The 24,198-nt window shown below is 51.7% G+C and overlaps 2 protein-coding genes across 5 annotated transcripts in view; one reads left to right on the forward strand and one right to left on the reverse strand.

Annotated features, from left to right (window-relative positions):
* Positions 1 to 472: 472 nt before the first annotated feature.
* On the reverse strand, positions 473 to 14,539 carry DNAJB1 (DnaJ heat shock protein family (Hsp40) member B1). 4 transcript variants are annotated; one of them, XM_058425930.1, is made up of 5 exons: positions 14,519 to 14,539; positions 12,897 to 13,020; positions 3,823 to 3,952; positions 2,156 to 2,736; positions 473 to 1,859 (listed from the first exon to the last, which is right to left on the reverse strand). In XM_058425930.1, exons 4-5 carry the CDS (start codon positions 2,645 to 2,647, stop codon positions 1,629 to 1,631), a joined length of 723 nt encoding a protein of 240 aa, XP_058281913.1. In that variant the 5' UTR covers positions 2,648 to 2,736; positions 3,823 to 3,952; positions 12,897 to 13,020; positions 14,519 to 14,539; the 3' UTR covers positions 473 to 1,628. The 4 variants fall into 4 exon arrangements, with proteins under 4 accessions (XP_058281913.1, XP_058281912.1, XP_058281911.1 ...); XM_058425929.1 differs by lacking the exon at positions 14,519 to 14,539 and adding an exon at positions 14,430 to 14,485; XM_058425928.1 differs by lacking the exon at positions 14,519 to 14,539 and adding an exon at positions 14,418 to 14,484.
* A 230-nt stretch (positions 14,540 to 14,769) lies between these two features.
* TECR (trans-2,3-enoyl-CoA reductase) overlaps positions 14,770 to 24,198 on the forward strand; it is a 38,469-nt gene continuing 29,040 nt past the window's right edge. Inside the window, exon 1 of the mRNA XM_032169953.2 lies at positions 14,770 to 14,919. Within this exon, the coding sequence (XP_032025844.1) occupies positions 14,905 to 14,919 (15 nt within the window). The 5' untranslated portion in view covers positions 14,770 to 14,904. The remainder of the gene's footprint in view (positions 14,920 to 24,198) is intronic.

A 24,198-nucleotide genomic window follows, 5' to 3' on the forward strand; every position in this document is an offset into this window, starting at 1 on the left:
TTCTCTAGGGTGGGGTTAGTCCTGGGCAGGACCTTGAGCTCCGGTTTGGCCAGCCTTCAGGACACCCAGCCCGTTCTAGCAGGAAAGGAGTGATAGGGAATTAAGAGGCCAGACCCTGGGTTGGTTTTTGGCCCCAGAGCCAAGGTCTGCTGAAAAAGCCAGGGACCCTGAAGAAAGGCAGAATTAAGAGCCAGACCTTGCCTCCCCCCACCTCTACTTTGACTCCAACCTTCATCAAAAAATGATCCCCAAGGCCACTGTGCTTGGGTCTCTGGTTTTTTGGACCCTGAGTGTGGGTAGAAGTTCTCCAAACCACTTATGGCCGAGGAAGGGGGACTTATCTTTCCCTTGCAGGGCACTTGCCTCCCGCCCATCCCACCCTCCCATCTTGATTGCATTTGGAGGGATACCCAGGTCCCTAATCCACCCCCAAAACCAGCAGAACCCTCAAACAGTCGCGGGACCGCTCCCCTGAGGTTTAACATCAGTCTTTAATGCTGTCACGCTGCATTGACAAGTCACACACTTTGGTCTCATGTTGGCAGTGGCAACTTACAATGAGTCTAAAGGTCTGAGCACCAGACTGGCCTCCAGGGAACAGACATTTGTTCCAACTCCCCTTCCCTCCCCAACATTTCTTCAGAATTCCATTATGGCCATATACAGAGAGCAGTGGCTGCCGGGGACAGGTTTTGAGTGTACACCAACTATACATGGAATTATAAAAACATATTTACAGACGTTCCACAGTGCTCCTGTAATCAGAAGCAAAGACCCTTTTATCAAAAGGGATTGTATCTAGGGCTGTGCAAAATTCAAAAGGATCAGATCCCTTTGAAAGAGTCCATAGTCCATGAAACAAAAAATTACCTGGGCCACTGGTAAGCCCCAGGTGTGCCAAGATTGCCTTACAGAAATGTAAAGAGTGTGACCCACAAAGTGAGGACATTCAGCTTCACTGGAGCCAGAGGTCAGGAGGGCCCCTTGGTGGGGCAAGGCTCCCAGACCCTCAAGGGAGAGGTGGCTGCACTTGCTGGAGTCACTCACTGGAGGCTGGCTCCCTTGGTCCTGCTGGAACAAGAGGTATTGCTTGTGGGCGCCAACCAGGCAGTTCTACAGGAATAGTTTAGGTTCTCAATTTGAGATGGCCAAAGAGAAGACAGAATTCTCCAGGAGAGCAAGACATGGGAGACAAATACAGAATAAACCACGAACTGATCACGCAACAGAAACGGAGGAGTGTACGGGGTCTGGGAACCAAGACAGCAGGTCGACATTATCTACCAGCCAGAAGGAAAGGAACACAGAGGGATCAAGTCCAGCTGCTGGTCTGCCTCTCACCCCTGGACAGGGACTGGAGATGGATGTGGGCCCATCCTGGGAGGGCTGCCGGACCCAGTGGGGCAGACTGGAATGCCTTTTTCTGCTGTTCCCACCACCTGATGACCTATAGCTCGAAAAACCACTGACGTCTAGTGACTTTGAAAGATTGTAATATATGCTCCGGAAAACATTCAGCAGTACGAAAGCCCTCCCTGGGCCCACCCTCTCATGGTCCACAACTGGTAGAAAGGTCCAGAAATCCTTGAGCTCTGGAAAGGTCCCTGGTCAGTCCTTGGGGAGCTCAGCTATATTGGAAGAACCTGCTCAAGTACGGTTCTTGATGTCTGGGGAATCCTTTCGGGGAAGATCACTTCAAACTCAATAATGAGGTCCCCACGTTTCTCAGGTGTTTTGGGGAGGGGGAGGCCTTCTCCAGGAACTTTTCGCCGCATGCCAGGCCTGATGACATCTTTGAATACGACTGGTATCGACCTGCCGTCCAGAGTGGGGACGTTCACCGTGCAGCCACACAGAGCCTTGAAGAGCAAAGGGACAGCATTAGATGGAAGCTAGCTCAACAGGCTCAGCTCTTGCCCAGAGGCCATCTGGCATAGAGTAAGACCCATCAGGCCTCTGCAGCTAAGACCTGGGCCCCAAATCTACATGTCCCCTCCATGAAAGCTCCAGAACAGCGCCCTGGTCAGTCCTGTTCACTGTTGTGTCCCGAGCCTGGCACGCACTACACACCCCAACACATTTGTTCAGCAAATACTAAACTGCTTTAAAGAGCAGCCAGCGCCCTCTACAGACACTGCCCCACCTGGCACCTTACCTCCCGGAGGCTGATCCTGGCAGGATAAATGACATCAGAGCCATCTCTCTTAAAGATATTGTGTGGCTTGTCCTTTAAAACAAACACGATATCAGCTGGAATGTTGTTGGAGGTCTGGTCTCCTTCCTTGGGGAAAGTGATTTTGGTCCCTTCTTTCCACCCCTTCTTCACTTCAATGGTCAATATTTTGTCTTCGTTTCGAATGCTCTTTCCGTCGGGGTTTAGCCGCTTGTGGGAGATTTTCATCTTCTTGGTACAGCCGCTGTAGATCTCTTCAAGGGAGACTCGAAGGTCGTGGGTGACTGGGGGATCTTGCTTCTTTCGGGCGGGCTCTTGGGCAGAGCGGGAGCGGCCAAAGTTCACGTTGGTGAAGCCACCCATGCCCATAGGGAAGCCAGAGAATGGGTCATCAATGTCCATGCCTTCCTCCCCGTTCCGCTGCCCAAAAAAGGTGTCAAAGGGATTTCTGCCACCGAAGAACTCAGCAAACATGGCATGAGGATCTCCATGGAATGTGTAGCTGAAAGAGGTACCATTGGCACCACCGCCGCTACCGCCACTGGGGCCACTGCCCTTTAGGCCTGAAAAGCAGAATTAGAAGCAGTCAGATGGCTGAACAGCAGACTCTCTCGCGCTTCCCTTACAGGGGGAAAAAAGCTTGGAAGCCATGGGGGAGGAACTTTTTTTAGTCTGTCAGAGGAGAGCAAGGAAGAAACCCAAGCTTCTACCTCTCACTGCAGCAGCAGAGACGCCCCCCCCCCCCCCCCAAGTACTTCCGCGTAGCCTGACAGTGGAAAAGAACTCGTGCGGTTAGATTTCCACCTCCAGGTGCCACCCTGGCCCTGCCATTCCTGGACTGACCCATCCTCCTGGCAATGTCACCCAAGAGATGGCTAAAGACACACGGTCCAGGGTCGGCTTTCGGTAAGTGTTTATTCTCAATGTTTTAGGACTAGTGATGTGTAGGAAGAGTAGAAATAAGAAAAAAAAAACAAAAAACAAAATAGATGGGGAGTTTTTAAATCCTTGCAAATTAGCATTCACTGCCACCATCCTTGCACAAAAAGTCAGCTCCAGATCAATCCCAGAAGCCAGCCTGAGTCATCAACCGGCACAGGGACAAAAAACCCCGCTCTCCTTCCCCCTCGAAGCGGCCCCGCTCTCCGCACCTGGGCTGCCGCTGCCTCCTGCGTGCCCGGCCGGGGCCAGATCATCCCTTCCCGGGAATTATCCCAACCCAGCCCCCAAGCCTGCGAACGGGGTCCGCGCCTGCATTCACAGCCCCGCGCCCCGCAGCTGAGCCAGAGGCGCCGCCCTGCGGAGCCCGGGTCCGCAGCGGGCTCCACCGCGCCGTCCCCGTCGTCACCCCTGGCTCCCCCAACCCCCTGCACCGCACCCTGGGGCTGCTCGGGGCCGCGGGAGGAGACGGCCGGGGAGGGGCAGCCCCAGACATGCTAGAAGCTTCTGGGCAAGCGGCTGGGCCAAGGCTCCTCCTCCCACCGCGCGGCCGCCAATCCGAGGGCGGAGGCTCGCGAGGCCGGAGGGCGGGGCAGCTCGGCCCCAGGGCCCGGGGCGTCCTCCCCGGGGGGCTGCCGAGACGGACCAGCGTGCCTCAGTTTCCCTGTCTGTCAAACGGCGGGGCCGCACCCCTGGCCACGAGCACACACCTTCCTCCCCGTAGCGGTCGAAGATCTCGCGCTTGCGCGGGTCGCTGAGCACGTCGTAGGCCTCGGCAATCTCCTTGAACTTCTCCTCGGCGCCGGGCTCCTTGTTCTTGTCCGGGTGGTAGCGCAGCGCCTGGCGGCGGTAGGCCCGCTTGATCTCCTCGTCTGATGCGCCGCGGGCCAGGCCCAGCGTCTGGTAGTAGTCTTTACCCATAGCCCCCGCCAGCGACCCGCCGACCCGCTGTTGCCGTCCCCCGGCTCCGCCACCGCCCGGTCCCGGACTCTATATACCCGTCCGGCGGAAGCTTCCAGAGTCCGCCAGCCCCCTCCAGAACCTTCCGCCCCGCCCCCCCCGCGGCGCTGGCCAATCGCCGCTGCCCTTTCAGCGACACACGACATCCGGGGCGGGGCCTAACCGTCAACGGCCGCCGGCGCGGGGGCACGCCCCCTCCTGCTCCGCCCTCGGCAACACTTCCCCGCGGCTCGCCCGCACAGGTCGGAGGAGGCCCCGCCCACCTTTCGGGACGAGCCAATCGCGACCTTCTTTCACTCTCTACGCGACCTCCTGCGTCCCGCCCTCCGCCTGGGTCAGTGGGTCGAGAGTCACAGCGAACATGCTGTACCGGGAAGGGGTGGGGCCTGGGACTACCCAGTCATTTCCCTGGGAGGTAATAAACCTGCCCGCTCTTGTCTCGCGGGGCCTGTGGTGGGCTCCCTCCAGGTGACGCCGGACGAACTACCTAACCTGTGTCTGCCTAGCCCAGGGTCCCCCTTCTATCTACAACATGGCAATAAGAGAACCTATCAGGCCGGGCGCGGAGCCTCACGCCTGTAATCCCATCACTTCCTCAAGCCAAGACAGGAGGGTCTCTTGAGCCTAGGAGTTGGAGACCAGCCTAGGCAACATAGGGAGACTCCGTTTCTATTGAAGATGAACAAACAGGCCGGGCGCGGTGGCTCACGCCTGTAATCCCAGCATTTTGGGAGGCTGAGGCGGTCGGATCACCTGAGGTCAGCAGTTCGAGACCAGCCTGGCCAATATGGTGAAACCCCGTCTCTGCTAAAAATACAAAAATTACCCGGGCGTTGGTGGCACGCACCTGTAATCCCAGCTACTCAGGAGGCTGAGGCCTGAGAATAGCTTGAATCGGGGAGGCGGAGGTTGCAGTGAGCCAAGATCCCGCCGTTGCACTCCAGCCTCGGCAACAGAGCGAGACTCCATCTCATAAATAAATAAAATAAAATAAGTAAAATAAAGTAAAATGAACAAAAAAACCCACCAGCGCTATTCTCCCAACCGTGGGGAGAAGGATGTTGGGATGGAAGACTGCGTGTGTTCTCACCTCGTAAAGCAAGGTGAGGATCTGGATGGAAGCTCATCTGCCAAGGTCCTCCCAGTCTCCCACCTTCTTCACTTTACTGCCCTCTCAAGAGCACTTGCCACTAAATTTGAAATTTATCTTGTTTCTTGGCTTTCCTCCCAGTGTGTTCCCTCTCAGCCTGACATCACCACCTGGGCAGGGGCCAGGTCCTGTCTGCACTGGGTCCCCAGTGCCTGGAACGCAGTGAGAACCTCATAAATATTCCCCGTTCTTACACACGTGCTTCTTTTTCTTCCCCAACTACCTTTATAATTTGGGGGGACATAGGTGTGTCACACACCTTTCAAGGCTTCTGTTTCCTCAATTGTAGGCAACACGATTGCGTTTGGCTCTGAAAGTCTGGGGTGCCTCCGTCAAGGACAGGGCTGATGGGAAAAGGAGGCTCAGAAAGGGGTTCCACCTGGGAAGGGCCCAGGGAAGTGGGGGAGGTTCCTGGAAGAACTGCCTGGGAGGTCAGTAACACTGGCTCTGGAACAAGACAACTGGGCTTCATTCCCAGCTCCAGCATTTCCCGGCTGTGTAACCTTGGGTTAGTTACTAGGCCTTTGCTGGCCTCAGCTTCCTCATCTGCACAATGAGGAATGAGGATAGCAGTTGTGCCCACATCATGAGGGCTTTTAACATTTGCGAAGTGCTCAGAGCAGGCATGGCACAAAGGAAGCATTGTCAAAGGGGTGACTAACCATGTTCTTAGTGGTGGGCTCTTCAGCCATCACCTCCTTCCTGGCAGCATCACAGCTAAAAGATTCCAGTGACAGCTGCCCCGGGCAGACAGGGACTCCTGAGGAAGAAGACCATCCTCCTGCCTCCTGAGGCGGGAGGATCTCTTGAGCCCAGGAATTTGAGGCTGCAGTCAGCTATGATTGTGCCACTGCTCTCCAGCCTGGGTGACAGTGAGATCCTGAGACTCCCCATAAAAAAATTATATAAATAACTATCAGGAGCATCATGGGGAAAAACTCAGAGCTCGTGACTTTATACTTATAAGCTAGTATTTTATAATATAAATTTAATTTAGAATTACAAATGTAGCAGCCTCCAAAGGCCTTAACATGGCTCCACCAGGGTGGATCTTTCTGGTGGTTCTAAAGTTTCTTGCCATAGGCCAGGCGCGGTGACTCAATGCCTGTAATCCCAGCACTTTGGGAGGCCGAGGCGGGTGGATCACCTGAGGTCAGGAGTTCGAGACCAGCCTGGCCAATGTGGTGAAACCCCGTCTCTACTAAAAATACAAAAATTAGCCGGGCGTGGTGGCAGGTGCCTGTAATCCCAGCTACTCTGGAGGCTGAGGCAGGAGAATCGCTTCAACCTGAGAGGCAAAGGTTGCAGTGAGCCAAGATGGCGCCACTGCACTCCAGACTGGGTGACAGAGTGAGAGTTTCAAATAATAATAATAATAATAATAATAATAATAATAAAGTTTCTTGACACACTGGAGGGCAACATTTTGCCAAAAACACTGTGCAAGGGATGTCTTTGTGCTTGGGGTCAATGTTAGGGCTGGGAACTCTCCTCTCCTTGAGTAAGCCTGGGTCATGTTCACTAAGTTTTGTTTGTTTTGAGATGAAGTTTCACTCTCGTTGCCCAGGCTGGAGTGCAGTGGCACGATCTCAGCTCACTGCAACCTCCGCCTCCTGGGTTCAAGTGATTCTCCTGCCTCAGCCTCCCAAGTAGCTGGGATTACAGGCGCTTTCGACCATGCCTGGCTAATTTTTGTAGTTTTAGTAGAGACAGGGTTTCACCACGTTGGCCAGGCTGGTCTTGAACTCCTGACCTCAGGCGATCAACCTGCCTTGATCTCCCAAGGTGCTGGGGTTACAGGCGTGAGCCACCACACCCAGCCAGTTCCGGAAGTTTTATTTATTTATTTTAATCAGTTCTAGGAGCCAGGAAATTAAACAAACAAACAAACAAACAAACAAACCCAGTAACTCTCTCCTAATGGACATGGTACTGTGACCTGAACACTCACTGAGAACTTCAGAATATTACTGAAAAAATGGCCTCTTCGTAAACTTCAGCAGATATTGGGCTCTTAACTTAGAAAAGCTGTGATAGTTGTTTGTTGTGTCAGTGTGGCTAAGCTCTAGAACCTAGTTATTCAACTAAACACTAATCTAGGTGTTGCTGTGAAGTTATTATGTTGATGCGGTTAGGTTAACACGTCTACAGTCGCTTGACTTTAAAAACGGGACATGACCCTCAAGGATGTGAGGATGTAAGTGGGACTCATCCAATCAGTCTACAGGCTTTAAAAGCCAACACTGAGGCCGGGTGTGGTGGCTCACACCTGTAATCCCAGCATTTTGCAAGGCCGAGGCAGGAGGATCATGAGGTCTGGAGTTCGAGATCAGCCTGGCCAACATGGTGAAACCCTGTCTCTACTAAAAATACAAAAATTAGCTGGGCGTGGTGGCGGGCGCTTATAATCCCAGCTTCTTGGGAGGCTGAGGCAGGAGAATTACTTGAACCCAGGAGGCAGAGGTTGCAGTGAGCCGAGATCAGGCCACTGCACTCCAGCCTGGGTGACAGAGCAAGACTCCATCTCGAAGAAAAAAAAAAAAAAAGCCAACACTGAAAGTAAACACTGAGGTTTCCCGGCAGAAAAAGCATCAGCTCCTGCCTAAGTTTCCAGCCTGCTAGCCCACCCAGCAGATTTTGGCGTTGTCTAGCCAGCCCCCACAAACATGTAAGCCAATTCCTTGAAATAAATGTCTGCACACAAACACATACACACACACACACACACACACACACACACTCACTCACTCCTACTGGCTCTGGCTCTGTGTCTTTGGTAAAATCCTGACTGATATAGGAGCTACACAAGTGAGTCTGAGGACGGTTGCTTTAGTTCAAATCCTGGACCAACTGTTTCCTTATTCCCTACGTGTGTGATCTTCCATAGCCTGCTCGATCTCTGGGAGCATTAGGTCTGTCCTCCATAAATTGGAGATAAGAGTAGATTAGGCCAGGCGTGGTGGCTCATGCCTGTAATCCCACCACTTTGGGAAGCTGAGGCGGGTGGATCACTTGAGGTCAGGAGTTTGAGACCAGCCTGTCCAACGTGGTGAAACCCTGTCTCTACTAAAAACACAAAAATTAGCTGGGCATGGTGGCGGGCGCCCATACTCCCAGCTACTCAGGAGGCTGAGGCAGGAGAATTGCTTGAACCTGGGAGGTGGAGGTTGCAGTGAACCAAGATCGTGCCACTGTACTCCAGCCTGGGCAACAGAGCAAGACTGTCTCAGAAAAAAAAAGAGTAGATTTTACCCTGCTGGTGTTGCTATGTGGATGAAATTGAGAGGACCCAGGAAATGAACATTATAATAACATTTTTATTTTTATTTTTGAGATGGAGTCTCGCTCTGTCACCCAGGCTGGAGTGCAGTGGAGTTGCAGTGGTGCGATCTCGGCTCACTGCAACTTCCGCCTCCTGGGTTCAAGCGATTCTCTGCCTTAGCCTCCCGAGTAGCTGGGATTACAGGTGCCTACCACCACACCTGGCTAATTTTTGTATTTTTAGTAGAGACTGGGTTTCACCATGTTGGCCAGGCTAGTCTCGAACTCCTGATCTCATGATTCACCCACCTTGGCCTCTCAAAGTGCTGGGATTACAGGGGTTGAACCCCACACCCGGCCTTGTTTTTTTGAGATGGGGTCTCACACTGTCACCTATGCTGGAACACAGTGGCACAATCTTGGCTCACTGCAACCTCCACCTCCCAGGTTCAAATGATCCTCCCGCCCCAGCTTCCTGAGTAGCTGCGATCACAGGTGCCTGCCACCATGCCCGGCTAATTTTTTGTATGGTTTTGGTAGAGATGGGGTTTTGCCACGTTGCTCAGGTTGGTCTCAAACACCTGAGCTCAGGTGATCCGACAGCCTTGGCCTCCCCAAGTGTTAGGATTACAGGCATAAGCCACCATGTCTGGCCTATAATAACATCTAACATTGACATGGCCAAGCCTGTTCCAAGTACTCGATGAATATTAACTCATATACTTGTCACAACAGCCCTATGAGGTTGGGCTATCATTACACCCATTTTACAGGTGGGGAGATGGAGATTCTGAGAGGTCATGTGACTTCCCCAGCGTCACCCAGAGAGTAAAATGCTGAAGTGTTTAGCATACTGAGTGCTTACAGTAGACACTCAGCTTGTGTATAATGTGACTCAGATGATCATAAAGCCTTAATTTTAAGAAAATTGCATCACTCCTGTCTTCAGCTCACCTGTTGAAAAAAAGACCTTCAGGCCAGGTGCGGTGGCTCACACCTGTAAACCCAGCACTTTTGGAGGCCAAGGCAGGAGGATCACTTGAGCCCAGGAGTTCCAGACCAGCCTGGCCCACATAGTGAGACCCCATATCTACAAAGAATGACAAAGAAATCAGCTGGGCATGGTGGCATGTGCCAGCTACTTGGGAGGCTGAGGTGGGAGGATCACTTGAGCTCAGGAATTCCAAGCTGCAGTGAGCTATGAGTGTGCCACTGCACACTAGCCTGAGAGACAGTGAGACCGTGTCTCAAAAATAAATAAAAATCCAAATAAATTTTGAAAAGATCTTCAAGGCTGGGTGCGGTGGCTCATGCCTGTAATCTCAGCACTTTGGGAGGCTGAGGCAGGTGGATCCCTTGAAGTCAGGAGTTTGAGAGTAGCCTGGCCAACATGGTGAAACCCCATCTCTACGAAAAATGCAAAAATTAGTCAGGCGTGGTGGCGTGCGCCTGTAATCCCAGCTATTTGGGAGGCTGAGGCAGGAGAATCACTTGAACCTAGGAGGTGGAGGTTGCAGTGAGCCGAGATGGTGCCACTGCACTCCAGCCTGGGCAACAGAGCAAGATTCATTCTCAAAAAAAAAAAAAAAAAGACCTTCAAAAAGCACTATAGCCATATGAGCCAGTAATCCCACTCCTAGTGGGATACCCATGTGAAATGAAAACCTTTGTTCATATATAAAAATTCATGGCTGGGTGCGGTGGCTCATGCCTGTAATCCCAGCACTTTGGGAGGCTGAGGCGGGAGGATCACAAGGTCAAGAGATGGAGACCATCCTGACCAACATGGTGAAACCCCGTCTGTACTAAAAATACAAAAATTAGCTGGGCATGGTGGTGCACACGTGTAATCCCAGCTACTCGAGAGGCTGAGGCAGGAGAATCGCTTGAACCCAGAAGGTGGAGGTTGCAGTGAGCTGAGATTGCACCACTGCACTCCAGCCTGGGTGACAGAGCGAGACTCCATCTCAAAAATAAAAATAAAAAAGATACTATTATAATGTTCATCTCCTGGCTCCTCTCAATTTCATCCACATAGCAACACCAGCAGGGTAAAATCTACTTTTTTTTTTTTTTTTTTTTTGAGATGGAGTCTCATGAGCGTATGTTTGCTGAGGCTTTATTAGTTATTACCAACAGCAGTTAAACCCTAACTGTCCTTCAATGGATGAATGGATAAACAAATGGGATCCCTCCACACAATGGAATACTATTCAGCCATAAAAAGGAACGAGCTACGGATACAAAAAAACAACATTACAGACGAACCTCATATGCATTATGTGGGTGAAAGAAGCCAGGCTCAAAAGGCTGCGTGATTCCATTTCATTCGACCTTCTGGAAAAGGCAAAAGTATCAGGACAGAAAGCAGATGAATGCTTGCCAGGGGCTGGGACTTGCAACAAATGGAGTAGTTTGGAGAATTTTTTGGGTTGGTGTAAATGTTCTGTATCTTGATTGTAATGGTGGTTGCATGACTGTATGCGTTCAGAGCTGTACACTGAAATGGGTGAATTTTACTACATGTCAATTACACTTCAATGAAAAAAAAAACAAAGAAGGAGAAAAACTAAACAACCCAGGCAAGACAGGATAGGGCTTGGGAAACCTCTCTCCAGGATTCCTGACACAGCGGAAAGTTGCTAACGAGCCCTGGCTTGTCTAGTCCCAGTTTCACCTCCCCTCACACACCCGGCGAGCCAGCTCATTCACACACACCCCAAACCAGCCAAGCCAGTTTCTGGAAAAAGTCAAGATCCGACCTGACCTGCCCATGGGAAATACAAAAGGAGCTTGTGAGACACGACATTACCAAACACATCACATCTCTGGCATTCAAATGGTCTCGGGTTCTCCCAAACCTGAGGTCCAGAAAAGCTCATCCTTGGAAGCTGCCACAGCTTAGGACGTCTCTTGCAGTTTCTCCCTTGGAAATTACTTTAATAAACGAGCTAGTTACCATCAGCTCAGCAAGGACCCAACAGATCTACCAGTCACCATTGTGAATCAGCCACTGCTGGGACTGTGAAGACACCAGCAGGATCTAGCTGTCCCTACAGACAGGCACCATCAGGGGGCCACAGTACAGTGTCCTCAGTGGCCTGAACAAAGTGGCCAGTCTTCATTCCAAGGGTGGGTTTCATTTCTGCTGACAGCCTGGTTACTGGAAGCCAGATGGGCAAACAAGGGGTTCCTCAAGCCTGCAACACCCTCAAAAACAAAGAGGAATTCTACTTTGGAGGCTGGATCCTGCCTTTCTGCCAGCTTCTTATGGGTGAGGAGGGGGTGGAAATTATTTGTATGTTCCAGTTGACATGCAGCATAGTAGGTGTACGAGGATGATTTGGTGTCTGTTGAGTAAGTGTGGGGCTCAGAAAAGCAGTCTCAAAAGGGAATTTCCAAAACGTTCTGAGTTTATGGGAATATGTATGGAATCTCTTCAAAATGACACCTACTTGTATACTGTCATGCCCTATCTAGATGCAACCCAGAGCTGGAAGACTCACCTCTTCAGATCACATTAAATAAGTTGAAAATTTGCATAACTGGTGAAGGAGCAACACGTGGCTGGGTCTTAGTTAGGGGTTCAACCCTATCCCCATGGCCCCTCACAATCAAGTACCTCAGGTAATTCAATCTGATAGGATTTTAACGGTGGTCTCAGGCCGAGTGGGATGGCACATGCCTGTAATCCCAGCGCTTTGGGAGGCCGGGGAGGGAGGATCACTTGAGGCCAGGAGTTCCAGAGCAGCCTGGGCAACATAATGAGATCCCATCTCTATCAAAAAATTAACTTGTGGCCTGGAAGCAAATACTCTCCCCCAGCACCCAAGAAGGGCAGGGAGTGAGGCTTGTCATGACACAGAAGGCCTCAAAACTCAAAACTGCCACCAGAAAAATATCTTTGCTTTTTTTTTTTTTTTGAGATGGAGTTTCACTCTTGTCGCCTAGGCTGGAGTGCAGTGGTGTGATCTCTGCTCACTGCAACCTCTGTCTCCTGGGTTCAACTGATTCTTCTGCCTCAGCTTCCTGAGTAGCTGTGATTACAGGTGCCTGCCACCACACCCAGATAATTTTTGTATTTTTAGTAGAGACAGGGTTTCACCATGTTGGCCAAGCTGGTCTCAAACTCCTGACCTCAAGTGGTCTGCCTGCCTTGGCCTCCCAAAATGCTGGGATTACAGGCCTGAGCCACTGCGTCCGGCCAGATCCTTGCTTTTGAAAGCACACATACAAAACACCTTCAGGTTTTCATCTGTTTTTCCCAGATAGCGCCAGTGAAAAAGATAATGAGTTTCCTGAAGACCACATAGCGTTGGCTTCTTGTACTCGCAGTCAGGGATCCCCAAAGGCTACAGCTTCAGAAGTTTCCAGAGCCAAATCTGGATGACTGAGTTCCAAGCACTGACTCACCCTTGCCTCCGCCTGCTCCCCTGTGAATCAGCGATCTACCTCTAAGGACTTCTCATCGTGTCTCTCATGACAGGCCTGTGAATTCCGGATGGTTCAACAGCTCATGAAGGCTCAGGAGCAGGATCTGGAAACAACAGTAAGGAGAGGAAGTGACGAAGTGTGCCAGGTAGTGCCTGTTCCTTTGCCTGTCAGAAGTCCTTTTTTTTTTTTTTGAGACAGAATCTCACTCTGTCGCCCAGGCTGGAGTGCAGTGGTGTGATCTTGGCTCACTGCAACCTCCACCTCCCAGGTTCAAGCGATTCTCCTGCCTCAGCCTCCCTAGTAGCTGGGATTACAGGCGCCCACCATTACACCCGGCTAATTTTTGTATTTTTAGTAGAGACGGGGTTTCACCACGTTGTCCAGGCTGGTCTTGAACTCCTGACCTCAAGTGATCTGCCCGTCTTGGCCTCCCAAAGTGCTGGGATTACAGGTGTGAGCACCGTGCCTGGCCAGAAGTTTATGTGTTTTTCATTTACAGTACATCTCAATTTGGACCAGTCCCATTTCTTTTTTTCTTTTTTTTTCTTTTTTTTTTTTTTTTCTTGAAACAGTCTGTTGCTCAGGCTGGAGTGTAGTGGTGAGATCTTGGCTCACTGCAACCTCCGCCTCCCGGGTTCAAGCGATTCTTCTGCCTCAGCCTCCTGATTAGCTGGGACTACAGGTGTGCACCACCACGCCCGGCTAATTTTTGTATCTTTAGTAGAGACGAGGTTTCACCATATCGGCCAGGCTGGTCTCGAACTCCTCACTTCGTCATCTGCCCACCTCAGCCTCCCAAGGTGCTAGGATTACAGGTGTGAGCCATCGTGCCTGGCCTGGACCAGCCCCATTTCAAGGGCTCAGTGGCCCCATAGAGCCATTAGACACCATTCTGGACGTCAAGCAGAGACAAATGTAGTTCCCCTGTCCATAGGGCGGAGCAAAGTGGGGAGGGGGGCCGGGCGCGGTGGCTCAGGCCTGTAATCCTAGCACTTTGGGAGGCTGAGGTGGGAGGATCACCTGAGGTCAGGAGTTCAAGACCAGCCTGGCCAACCACGGGGAAACCCCGTCTCTACTAAAAAAAATACAAAATTAGCCGGGCGTGGTGGCGAGCGCCTGTCATCTCAGCTACTTGGGAGGCTGAGGCATGAGAATCGCTTGAACCCGGGAGGCGGAGGTTGCGGTGAGCCGTCATTGCGCCACTGCACTCCAGCTGGGGGACAGAACAAGATTGTTTCAAAAACAAAACAAAACAAAAAAACAAAGCGGGGCGGGGGCTTTCATTAAAAACAGCAGTGAAGCCACCCCCAGAATGGGGATGGGGCTCTCGCAGGTTGGGGGTTCCCAAATGGGGAGCTTTTCGCCACGCCGTTTCCCCTTTCCTTCCCTGCCACTCAAGAGTCTCCTCCCATAGTGACCTCGCCATCCAGACTCCGCAGCCCGCGACCCCAGCCCCTAACCCTCTCCTGCTGTTCCCGGTGTACCCCCGGGGCCGCCCACCTCAGAATTTACCCCGTCGGCGCCGCCTGTCATGTGGATGCTGCCTTGCCTGTCACTCAACTTCTTACCCCGCCCCCGCGTCTGGTCTAACCGTTGCTTACCTTGGTTTCCACAGCGACGCCATCAGGGGGCGTGGCAAAGGGACGCGCGGCGCAGAGACTTCCTTTGGATTGGTGGATGGTCAAGCCCCTTCTCTTTAGCCCCTCCTACAGGCGTTCCGCCCCCTTCGATGGGTCTCGCAAGTTGATTGGTCAATCCCCTGGTGCTAGCCCCAGTCTTGGTTCGGACCGGCCCCAAGGAGCAGGGGCGAAGGTGGGCGCCTCGTGCCCTGATTGGCCGATGGGGAGCGCGCGGCCGGGAGGGGCGGGGCGGACGCAGAGCCGCGTTTAGTCTATCGCAGCGGTTGCGAGCGCTGTAGGGTCCCTGTGCTGTGCCGCGCAGTTAGGCAGCAGCAGCCGCGGAGCAGTAGCCGCCGTGGGAGGGAGCCATGAAGCACTACGAGGTAAGAAACGAGAAACAGGGACCGTGTGGCCAATGCTGACCCATTCTTTTTCCTTCTTTGCGGGACCGCGGGACCCCACTTTCTGGTCCTGTGCCCCGAAGGAAGAGCCGGACGGCGCAGGCGCAGTGGGCAAGCGTTGCGCCCCGGGCCACTCGTAAATTCCAATGCGCATGTGCGGAGGAAGTATTTATAAATCTGCAACCCAGGCTGTTTTGGGGGTACTTTTTCTTGGGGGTCTCTGCAGGGGCTGGGACGCTTGCAGGTTCCTTGCAGCTCCCCCAGCGGGCTGAGTTGCAGACTTTGTCATGGGAGCCACGAAGGTGCGGGACCCTTGCTCCCAATCGGAGGGAGTCTTGCACAAATCTTGCGCCACGCCGCCGTCACCAGCGTAGGAAGGGGCTTTGCAATCAGTATTCTTGTGTACGACCTTTGGACCCCTTCCCTCGCCCGGGACGTTCCCGGGAGACTTAGGCGGTGAGGGAGGTGCAGCTCCACGGCTGGCTTTCCTGGAGCAGCGAAGCTGATCGTGCTTTCTGGTTAAGAGGTCATCCCCGTCAACCCTTGGGTGTCACCAAGGAGAAATCTTATACCCACCCACAGCCACTCTTGAAGTCCAAGTCTTCTGACTCCTAACTTGGGTCTCTTTTTCCCTTAAAACGAAGTCTTCTGATGTGGTTATCGCCCTAGGTGATAATATAATATTAATAATTCAACCAATTATCCCTGAATTATTGCTAACTTTTAAGTAACTATCATCAAATAATAAAATTTGTTATTAAAATTCAAAATAAGAACAATTTAGCAAGTGCTTACTCTTGTGCTGGTGAGATTCTGTTACCTTGTATAAGAACTATTATTACTCCTGTTTGTAAGGATGAATAAAGTCTCAGAGATATCAAGTGACTTGTTCAAAGGCCCCTAGTTAGTAAATGCAAAACAGATAGAGGAACTCAGGACGCCAAGGTCTTAGTTCCTAGCCATTATGCCATGCTGATCCTCAAATGAAAAATGGCAGGTCGAGCAATTTCTTGTTTCTCGCTTCCCCTCCAATTTAAAAAATTCTGGCAAAATACACATAAAATTTACCATCTTAACTATTTTTAAGTGTGCAGTTCAGTGGCATTAAGAACATTCACATTGTTGTGCAACCATCACCACCACCCATCTCCAGAACTCTGCATCTTGGAAAACAGCTGGAGCCATTAAATACTAACTCCCCATTCCTCTCCACCTCCACCTCTGGCAGCCACCATTCTACTTTCTGTCTCAATGAATTGACTACTCTAGGTACCTTGGATACGTAGGATTTTTTTTTTCTTCTTTTGGAGACAGAGTTTCGGTCTTATTGCCTAGGCTGGAGTGCAATGGCGCGATCTCAGCCTACTGCAAACTCCGCCTCCTGGGTTTAAGCGATTCTCCTGCCTCAGCCTCTTGAATAGCTGGGATTACAGGTGCCCGCCACCAAGCCCGGCTAATTTTTTGTATTTTTAGTAGAGACGGGGGTTTCACCATGTCGACCAGGCTGGCCTCAAACTCCTGACCTCAAGTGATTTGCCCGCCTCAGCCTCCCAAAGTACTGGGATTACAGGTGTGAACGAGCGCGCCTGGTTGTTTGCTTTTATTCACAAGTTGAATATTACTACCTCTGCCTCCTGCCCCCTTTATTGTTACTATTTTTGGAAATTTACCCACAATCCTTTGAAGTCTTTTTTCTGAGACGGAGTTTTGCTCTGTTGCCCAGGCTGGAGTGCAATGGCGTGATCTCGGCTCACCGCAACCTCCACCTCCCGGGTTCAAGTGATTCTCCTGCCCCAGCCTCCCGAGTAGCCGGAATTACAGGCATGAGCCACCACGCCTGGCTAATTTTGTATTTTTAGTAGAGACGGGGTTTCTCCGTGTTGGTCAGGCTGGTCTCGAACTCCCGACCTCAGGTGATCCACCCACCTTGGCCTCCCAAAGTGCTGGGATTACAGGTGTGAGCCACCGTGTCCGGCCCCTTAGAAGCCTTTAACCCAGAAATCCTGTAATTTTTGACATGGTATATCAAGAATGAGGAGGTTTGTATTCAATAATCTCTGTCATTTAAGTTTTCATTCTAGAATAAAGTTCTGATGTGGATTCCCCTCTCAAACTCTGTCTAAACCTGTAGTCCCACTACTGTAGTCTCAGCTACTCGGGAGGCTGAAGCAGGAGGATGGCTTGAGCCCAGGAGGTTGAGGCTGCAGTGAGCCCAAAAATCAGGCCACTGTACTCCAGCCTGGGCAAGAGAGACCCTGTTTGAAAAAAAAAAAAAAAAAAAAAAAAGCTACCACGTCCAGCTTGAAATATGCAGTTTGGAACATCCATATGGCATTTTGCAAATGTAGTTGGTTTAGTTTTGCTAGTTAACAGTCAGATAAAGTAGGCCTCTGAGCACCCTGGGGGTGCGCGCTTTTGTTCCAGGAAGCTGGGCACAGCCTGAGGCCCAAGACTTGGACTGGAGGATATGCTCCACCGTACTTAATCCTTTTCTCTCCCAGAAAGAAGGGGGAGCTTTGGCCAGGCATGGTGGCTCACGCCTGTAATCCCAGCACTTTGGTAGGCTGAGGTGGCCGGATGGCTTGAGGTGAGGAGTTTGAGACCAGCCTGGCTAACATGGAGAAACCTCGTCTCTACTAAAAATACAAAAGTGAGCCGAGTGTTGTGGCACACGCCTGTAATCTCAGCTACTTGGAGGCAGAGGCTGCAGGGAGCTGGGATCATGCCACTGTACTCCAGCCTGGACGACAGAGCCAGGGTCTGTCTCAAAAAAAAAAAAAAAAAAAAAAAAAAAAAAAGAAAGAGGAAGCTTCAAACTCACTGTTCATAGTGACCTTGAAGGAAAAAAATAAATTGTTATTTTGCTGTGTTGTTTGTTATTCTCTGCCAACCTTTTGCCAAGTACCCATAGAAGCAATAGCTACAGGGCTTCTGGGTGGGAGAAGCAGTTGTTTCCCGGCCCAGCAGATTGCATAGCAAGCAGATTAGTTTAACTGCATGTGTTTATTGTAGGTCAGTAAAAATAGAAAGGATGCTTTCACTCACATTTAACAAGCAATTTGAGAAAAGGTTTATCTACATCAAAGAGTATATTTCTGGCCGGCGAGATGGCTCATGCCTGTAATCTCAGCACTTTGGGAGGCTGAGACGGGTGAATCACTTGAGGTCAGGAGTTTGAGACCAACCTGGCCAACATGATGAAACCCCGTCTCTACAAAAAATAAAAAATTAGCTGGGTGTGGTGGTGCACGCCTGTAATCCCAGCTACTTGAGAGGCTGAGGAATGAGAATCACTTGAACCCGGGAGGCAGAGGTTGTGGTGAGCTGAGATCGCACCACTGCACTCCAGCCTGGGTGACAAGAGCGAGACTCTGTCTCAAAAAAAAGAAAAAAAATCTATTTCTGCTTGGGACTAAATCCATCTTCCCACCCTCAAGCAGTCTCTTGTCCACTGAGAGGTTGGCCCCTGGAGAGACCTTGGAGATTATGAAGTGCAGTTTACAATTGATAGAGGTAATGCCCAGAGGGGTGCAGGACGTGTTGACTGTCACACAACGAATTAATGTCTGGTTGAGGACTGTTATCATGGCAGTTGGGATCCCAGCAGGAGGGGAGATCGGTGGCTGTTTCCACAGTAGCCTCATATCACTGCCAAATCTCACCTGATCTGAGAGGAAAAGTTATCCACTCTGTGGCCTAATTGAGGTGAAGCCTCTCTCTAGAACAGGTCACCTCCAGGCCTTGGCTGAAGCCCTTTTCTTAGAATACCAGAGCAGGCCTTGGCATTGTCTTGGGGTCAGAGCTAGGTCAGTAAGCAAACTGCTTATCCTAGGATACGGTATTTTTTTTTTAATGTATTTTTTTATTTTATTGCTATTTTTGCCACTGCAGATGAGACTCAAAGTAATGAGCCCAGTAGCAACTGGAAAAACAGCTACTACATCTTGTAAATGAGCCTGTTAATTCCTGAGAAAATCAGTCTCTCTTCAGCCTCCAGCAGTCCAGGTCGCTGCCCATTTCCCGCAGCTGAGTACCCAGAGGCGAGCCTCTTGGGATCCCCATAACCCACATTTAGGATGTTTTCTTTCTTTTTTCTTTTCTTTTTTTTTTTTTAGGCAGAGTCTCACACTCTCGCCCAGACTGGAGTGCAGTGGCTCCATCTTGGCTCACTGCAAACTCCGCCTCCCGGGTTCACGCCATTCACCTGCCTCAGCCTCCCGAGTAGCCGGGACTACAGGCGCCCGCCACCACGCCCAGCTAACTTCTATTTTTTAGTAGAGACGGGGTTTCAGCATGTTAGCCAGGATGGTCTTGATCTCCTGACCTTGTGATCCGCCCGCCTCAGCCTCCCAAAGTGCTGGGATTACAGGAGTGAGCCACCATGCCTAGCCTTTTTTTTTTTTTTTGTGAGGGTGTCTTGCTCTGTCACCCAGGCTGGAGTGCAGTGATGCGATCTCACCTCACTGCAGCCTCCACCTCCCCGGTTCAAGCTATTTTCCTGCCTCAGCCTCCCAAGTAGCTATTACAGGTGGGTGCCACCATGCCTGGCTAATTTTTGTAGTTTTAGTAGAGATGGGGTTTCACCATGTTAGTCCAGGCTGGTCTCGAACTCCTGGGCTCAAGCAATCCTCCTGCCTTGGCATCCCAAAGTGCTGGGATTATAGGTGTGAGCCACCGCGCCTTGCCCAGGGGTGAGTCTTATTAGCACCTGATCAGATGGGGACTAGTGTTCTACTTTACAGATAATGCAACTAAGGCTCAGAGAGGTAAACTAGGCTGGTCAAGGTCACGGAGCCTGGAAGCCAGGGAGCTGAACCTGGGTTTGTCTGACTCCAGTTTTGTCCACACTGATGGCTTCTCTGCCGATGCTGCCCTAGGACAGCTGGTGGCTGTCCTGCTGTGTTCTGAGGACAGAGCATCCCTGAAGGGAGGGCGAGGTGCTGTGGGTCAGTGTGGACTGCTGGGAGAGGGTCTTTCTCTGCCCTAAAATCGGATGGGCTGCCCATTGCAGTAAGGGCAGGATTGAGAGTGATGAGCCTTGGCTGGGTGCAGTGGTTCATGCCTGTGATCCCAGCATGTTGGGAGGCCGAGGCAAGAGGATCACCTGAGGTCAGGAGTTTGAGACTAGCCTGGCCAACATGGCGAAACCTCCTCTCCACTAAAAATATAAAAAATGGGCGGGCGCTGTGGCTCACACCTGTAATCCCAGCACTTTGGGAGGCTGAGGCGGGCGAATCACGAGGTCAGGAGATCGAGACCATCCTGGCTAACATGGTGAAACCCCGTCTCTAGTAAAAAATAGAAGAAGTTAGTTGGGCCTGGTGGCGGGTGCCTGTAATCCCAGGTACTCGAGAGACTGAGGCAGGAGAATTCGTTTGAACCTGGGAGGCGGAGCTTGCAGTGAGCCGAGATCGCGCCACTGCATTCCAGTCCTGGATAACAGAGCGAGACTCCATCTCAAAAAAAAAAAAAAAAAAAAAGAAAGGGAAAGTGGCGAGCCTTGAGCTGTGGTGAGCTATAAAGACCTTTCCTATGTTAGCCTGACTCAGGCCAAGATCCTGAGGGGGTTGGAGGGGATCTTAGGCTTTTCAGATTTTCCTGCAGGCTTCTTGCTTTGAGCAGATGGTGACTCACTGGGCAGCTTCTGGTGGAATCCCTTCTGTCCCCCTGGCGGTAGCTTTGTACTTAGGCCATTTCTTTGCTGTAGGCACTCAGAATCTCAGAGCCCCAGGCTTGAGAGAATTTTTCTGGTTTAACTTCTGTAAAGTTACAGATGAGGGACCTGAGAGAAGAAGGCCTTTTCCAGGGCTGCAGGCCAGTTCCCCTTTGGGTTGGACAGTATTGATTGATACTCTTCCTGGGAAGGTGGCAGTGCTTGCGGGCTTTGGATCAGTGCTGGGCTCATATGCTTAACTACCACTGACAAGATTTGGAGCCCACGGGCAAGTTCTTTAGCCTCTCAAGCTAGTTTTTTTTTTTTTTTTTTTTTGTGAGACAGAGTCCTCCTCTGTTGCCCCCAGGCTGGAGTGCGGTGGTGCCATCTAGGCTCACTGCAACCTCTGCCTCCTGGGTTCAAGCGATTCTCCTGCCTCAGCCTCCTGAGTACCTGAGATTACAGGCGCCCACTACCACGCCCGGCTAATTTTTGTATTTTTAGTAGAGATGGGGTTTCACCATATTGGCCAGGCTGGTCTCGAACTCCTGACCTTAAGTGATCCTCCTGCCTCGGCCTCCCAAAGTGTTGGGATTACAGGCGTGAGCCACCACGGCTGGCCTTGAGCTAGCTTTTTAATTCATAAAATGATACCTGGGTGTGCGAGACCCGGCTGACATTGGCCGGTGGTGTGCATCTTCCCAACTCTATGTTCAGGGATATCAGGCTGACATATCTAAGTCACAGGTAGGGTATTTACACCATGGAAAGTGGCAAACGCTACAGCTCAGGCCCCTTCCTCTCTCCTGCCCGATGTTCATATTGACCGGGATAATTGTCCCTGCCTCCCAGGGTTATCGTTTCAAGGGGTTCTTGGTCTGGTGAGCATTGTATGAGCAGATACATGCCTGGAAAGCCTCAGCTTGGTGCAGCACCTTGCAGTAGCTAACGCTTGACAAGTAGTAAGGCCCTGCTCGCCTCTGGACACAGTGGGGCAGATGTGAGGAGGCGGGGCCGAGGAGGGGGCGGGGCCGAGGAGGAGGAGGAGGTGGGGCTTGAGGAAGGGGAGGGGTGCCTGGGAGGGGGAGGCGGGTCCCAAGGAGTAGGGGGCAGAACTGAGCAGGAAAAGGCGTGTCCTGAGGAGGAGGAGGCAGGGCCGAGGTGGAAGAGGCAGGTCCGGAGGAGGAGGGGGCAAGGCTGAGATGGAGGAGGCGATCCCTGAGGATGAGGAGGTAGGGCTGAGAACGAAGAGACGGGGCCGGGGGGAAGGCGAGGCCGAGGAGGAGGAGGTGGGGCTCAGGAGGAGGAAGCGGGACAAGAAGGAAGAGGCGGGGCCGGGATGTGGGAGGCGGGGCCGGGATGTGAGAGGCGGGGCCAGGGAGGGGGAGGCGAGGCTAAGGAGGAGGAGGAGGTGGGAGTCGGGGAGAGGAGGCGGGGCCGAGTAGCAAGAAAGTGGGACCGGATGAGTGGTGGGCTTTGGTGTGTGCCAGGTGGAGTAGCTATTTCAGCCGCACCCAGGTGGATTTAGAGGCTCCACCAGCCAGGCCCAGCAAAGCCCTCTCGACTAACTGGTTCCTGAGGAGAACAGAGGAGGGTTGACAGCCTTGAGTGAGGGCGGTGCTTGGAAAGGCCTTGCGACTCTTGATAAGGTGGTTGGGTTTGGTCGGGAATCCTGCACTTTCATTGACAAGCCTGGCTGCGTGAGAAAGGTCAGAGACCTTGAGCTAGTTGGTCAGGTTCAGGCTGGGTCTTAACACCCTCTTGCTGATATTGACAGTGGCAGCTGAGAATGTTTTAATACCTGGGACATTTCCCGCAGCAGCCAGAAGATAGTAATCATCCTAGTAAATTACGATGAATATAGTGCTTAATTCTAAGGGGTTTTTTTTTTTTTTTTTTTTTTTTTTTTTTTGAGACGATGTCTCGCTCTTATCCCCTAGACTGGAGTGCAATGGCGTGATCTCGGCTCACTGCAAGCTCCGCCTCCCGGGTTCAGGCGATTCTCCTGCCTCAGTCTCCCGAGTAGCTGGGATTACAGGCGTCCACCACCACACCCGGCTAGTTTTTGTATTTTTAGTAGACACGGGGTTTCACCATGTTGGCCAGGCTGGTCTGAAACTCCTGACCTCAGGTGATCCGCCCAGCTTAGCCTCCCAGAGTGTTGGGATTACAGGCATGAGCCACTGCGCCTGGCAGTGTTAAGTGCTTCTTATCTAGTAACATATCTGAATCTCATACTAAACATAAGAAATACATGCTGTTCTTATCTCTCTCTCTCTTTTTTTTTTTTTTTTGAGAAGGAGTCTTGCTCTGTCGCCCAGGCTGGATGGAGTGCAGTGGTGCGATCTTGGCTCACTGCAAGCTCCGCCTCTCGCTCTGTCACCCAGGCTGGAGTGCAGTGGCTCCATCTCGGCTCACTGCAGTCTCCGCCTCCCAGGTTCAAGCGATTCTCCTGCCCCAGCCTCCCGAGTAGCTGGGATTACAAGCACCCGCCACCACACCTGGCTAATTTCTTTTTGAGACAGAGTCTCACTCTGTTGCCCAGGCTGGCGTGCAGTGGCGCGATCTCGGCTCACTGCAAGCTCCGCCTCCTGGGTTCACACCATTCTCCTGCCTCACCCTCCCGAGTAGCTGGGACTATAGGCGCCTCCCACCACGCCTGGCTAATTTTTTTTTTTTTTGTATTTCTAGTAGAGATGAGGTTTCACCATATTAGCCAGGATGGTCTCGATCTCCTGACCTCATGATCCATCCTCCTCGGCCTCCCAAAGTACTGGGATTACAGGCGTGAGCCACTGCACCTGGCCGCAAGTCACATTTTGAGATGATCAGTTCTTTCCTTCGTGGGAAGACCCTTGGGGAAGTCACAACACATTCAGAGCCCACTTTTTAACCTGTTGTGACAAAGAATCATCCCAGGAAGTGGAGGCTGGAAGACAGTCTGGCCACCAGGTGCCTGTCACAGCTGCCTCACCTAGGAGCACACTGCTTGTGTTTCTGCTCCCTCCTGGCTGTCTGTCCCCCATCCAGCCACAGGCAGAAGGCCTTTTTGCCTGTAAGTGGGAGGATCTTAGTGTGCCATGGCTCAGAACCCTCCCTCAGAGGCTTCTTGTCATCTGTTGTCTGCTTTCCTCACTTGTCACTACGCTACTGTCTTTCATCTCTGCAGATACCCAAAGCCACGTTCCTGCCCTGAGCACATGCTATTCCCTCGGCCCCGATGCCCTTCCCTCTGCTTTTCTCATGCCTGGCCCTTGTTGTTAGCGAGCGCTCAGCTTCCATGTCCCCCAGAGAGACCTTCCTTGGCCATCCAATCTAGAGTCCAACCCCTTGCCTGTCACCTTGGCACCCCACTCATCTCCTTTGCAGCCCATCTGGGCTTGGGTTGTGTTTCTTTCTTTTTTTTTTTTTTTTTCTGAGACGGAGTCCTGCCCTGTCGCCCAGGCTGGAGTGCAGTGGTGGGATATCAGCTCACTGCAACCTCCATCTCCTGGGTTCAAGTGATTCTCCTGCCTCAACCTCCTGAGTAGCTGGGACTACAGGTGCCCACCACCATGCCTGGCTAAGTTTTGTATTTTTATTTATTTATTTAAAAATATATTTTTTTG

This window comes from Hylobates moloch, unplaced genomic scaffold (genome assembly GCF_009828535.3).
Source record: "Hylobates moloch isolate HMO894 unplaced genomic scaffold, HMol_V3 SCAFFOLD_12, whole genome shotgun sequence".
Lineage (NCBI taxonomy): Eukaryota > Metazoa > Chordata > Mammalia > Primates > Hylobatidae > Hylobates > Hylobates moloch.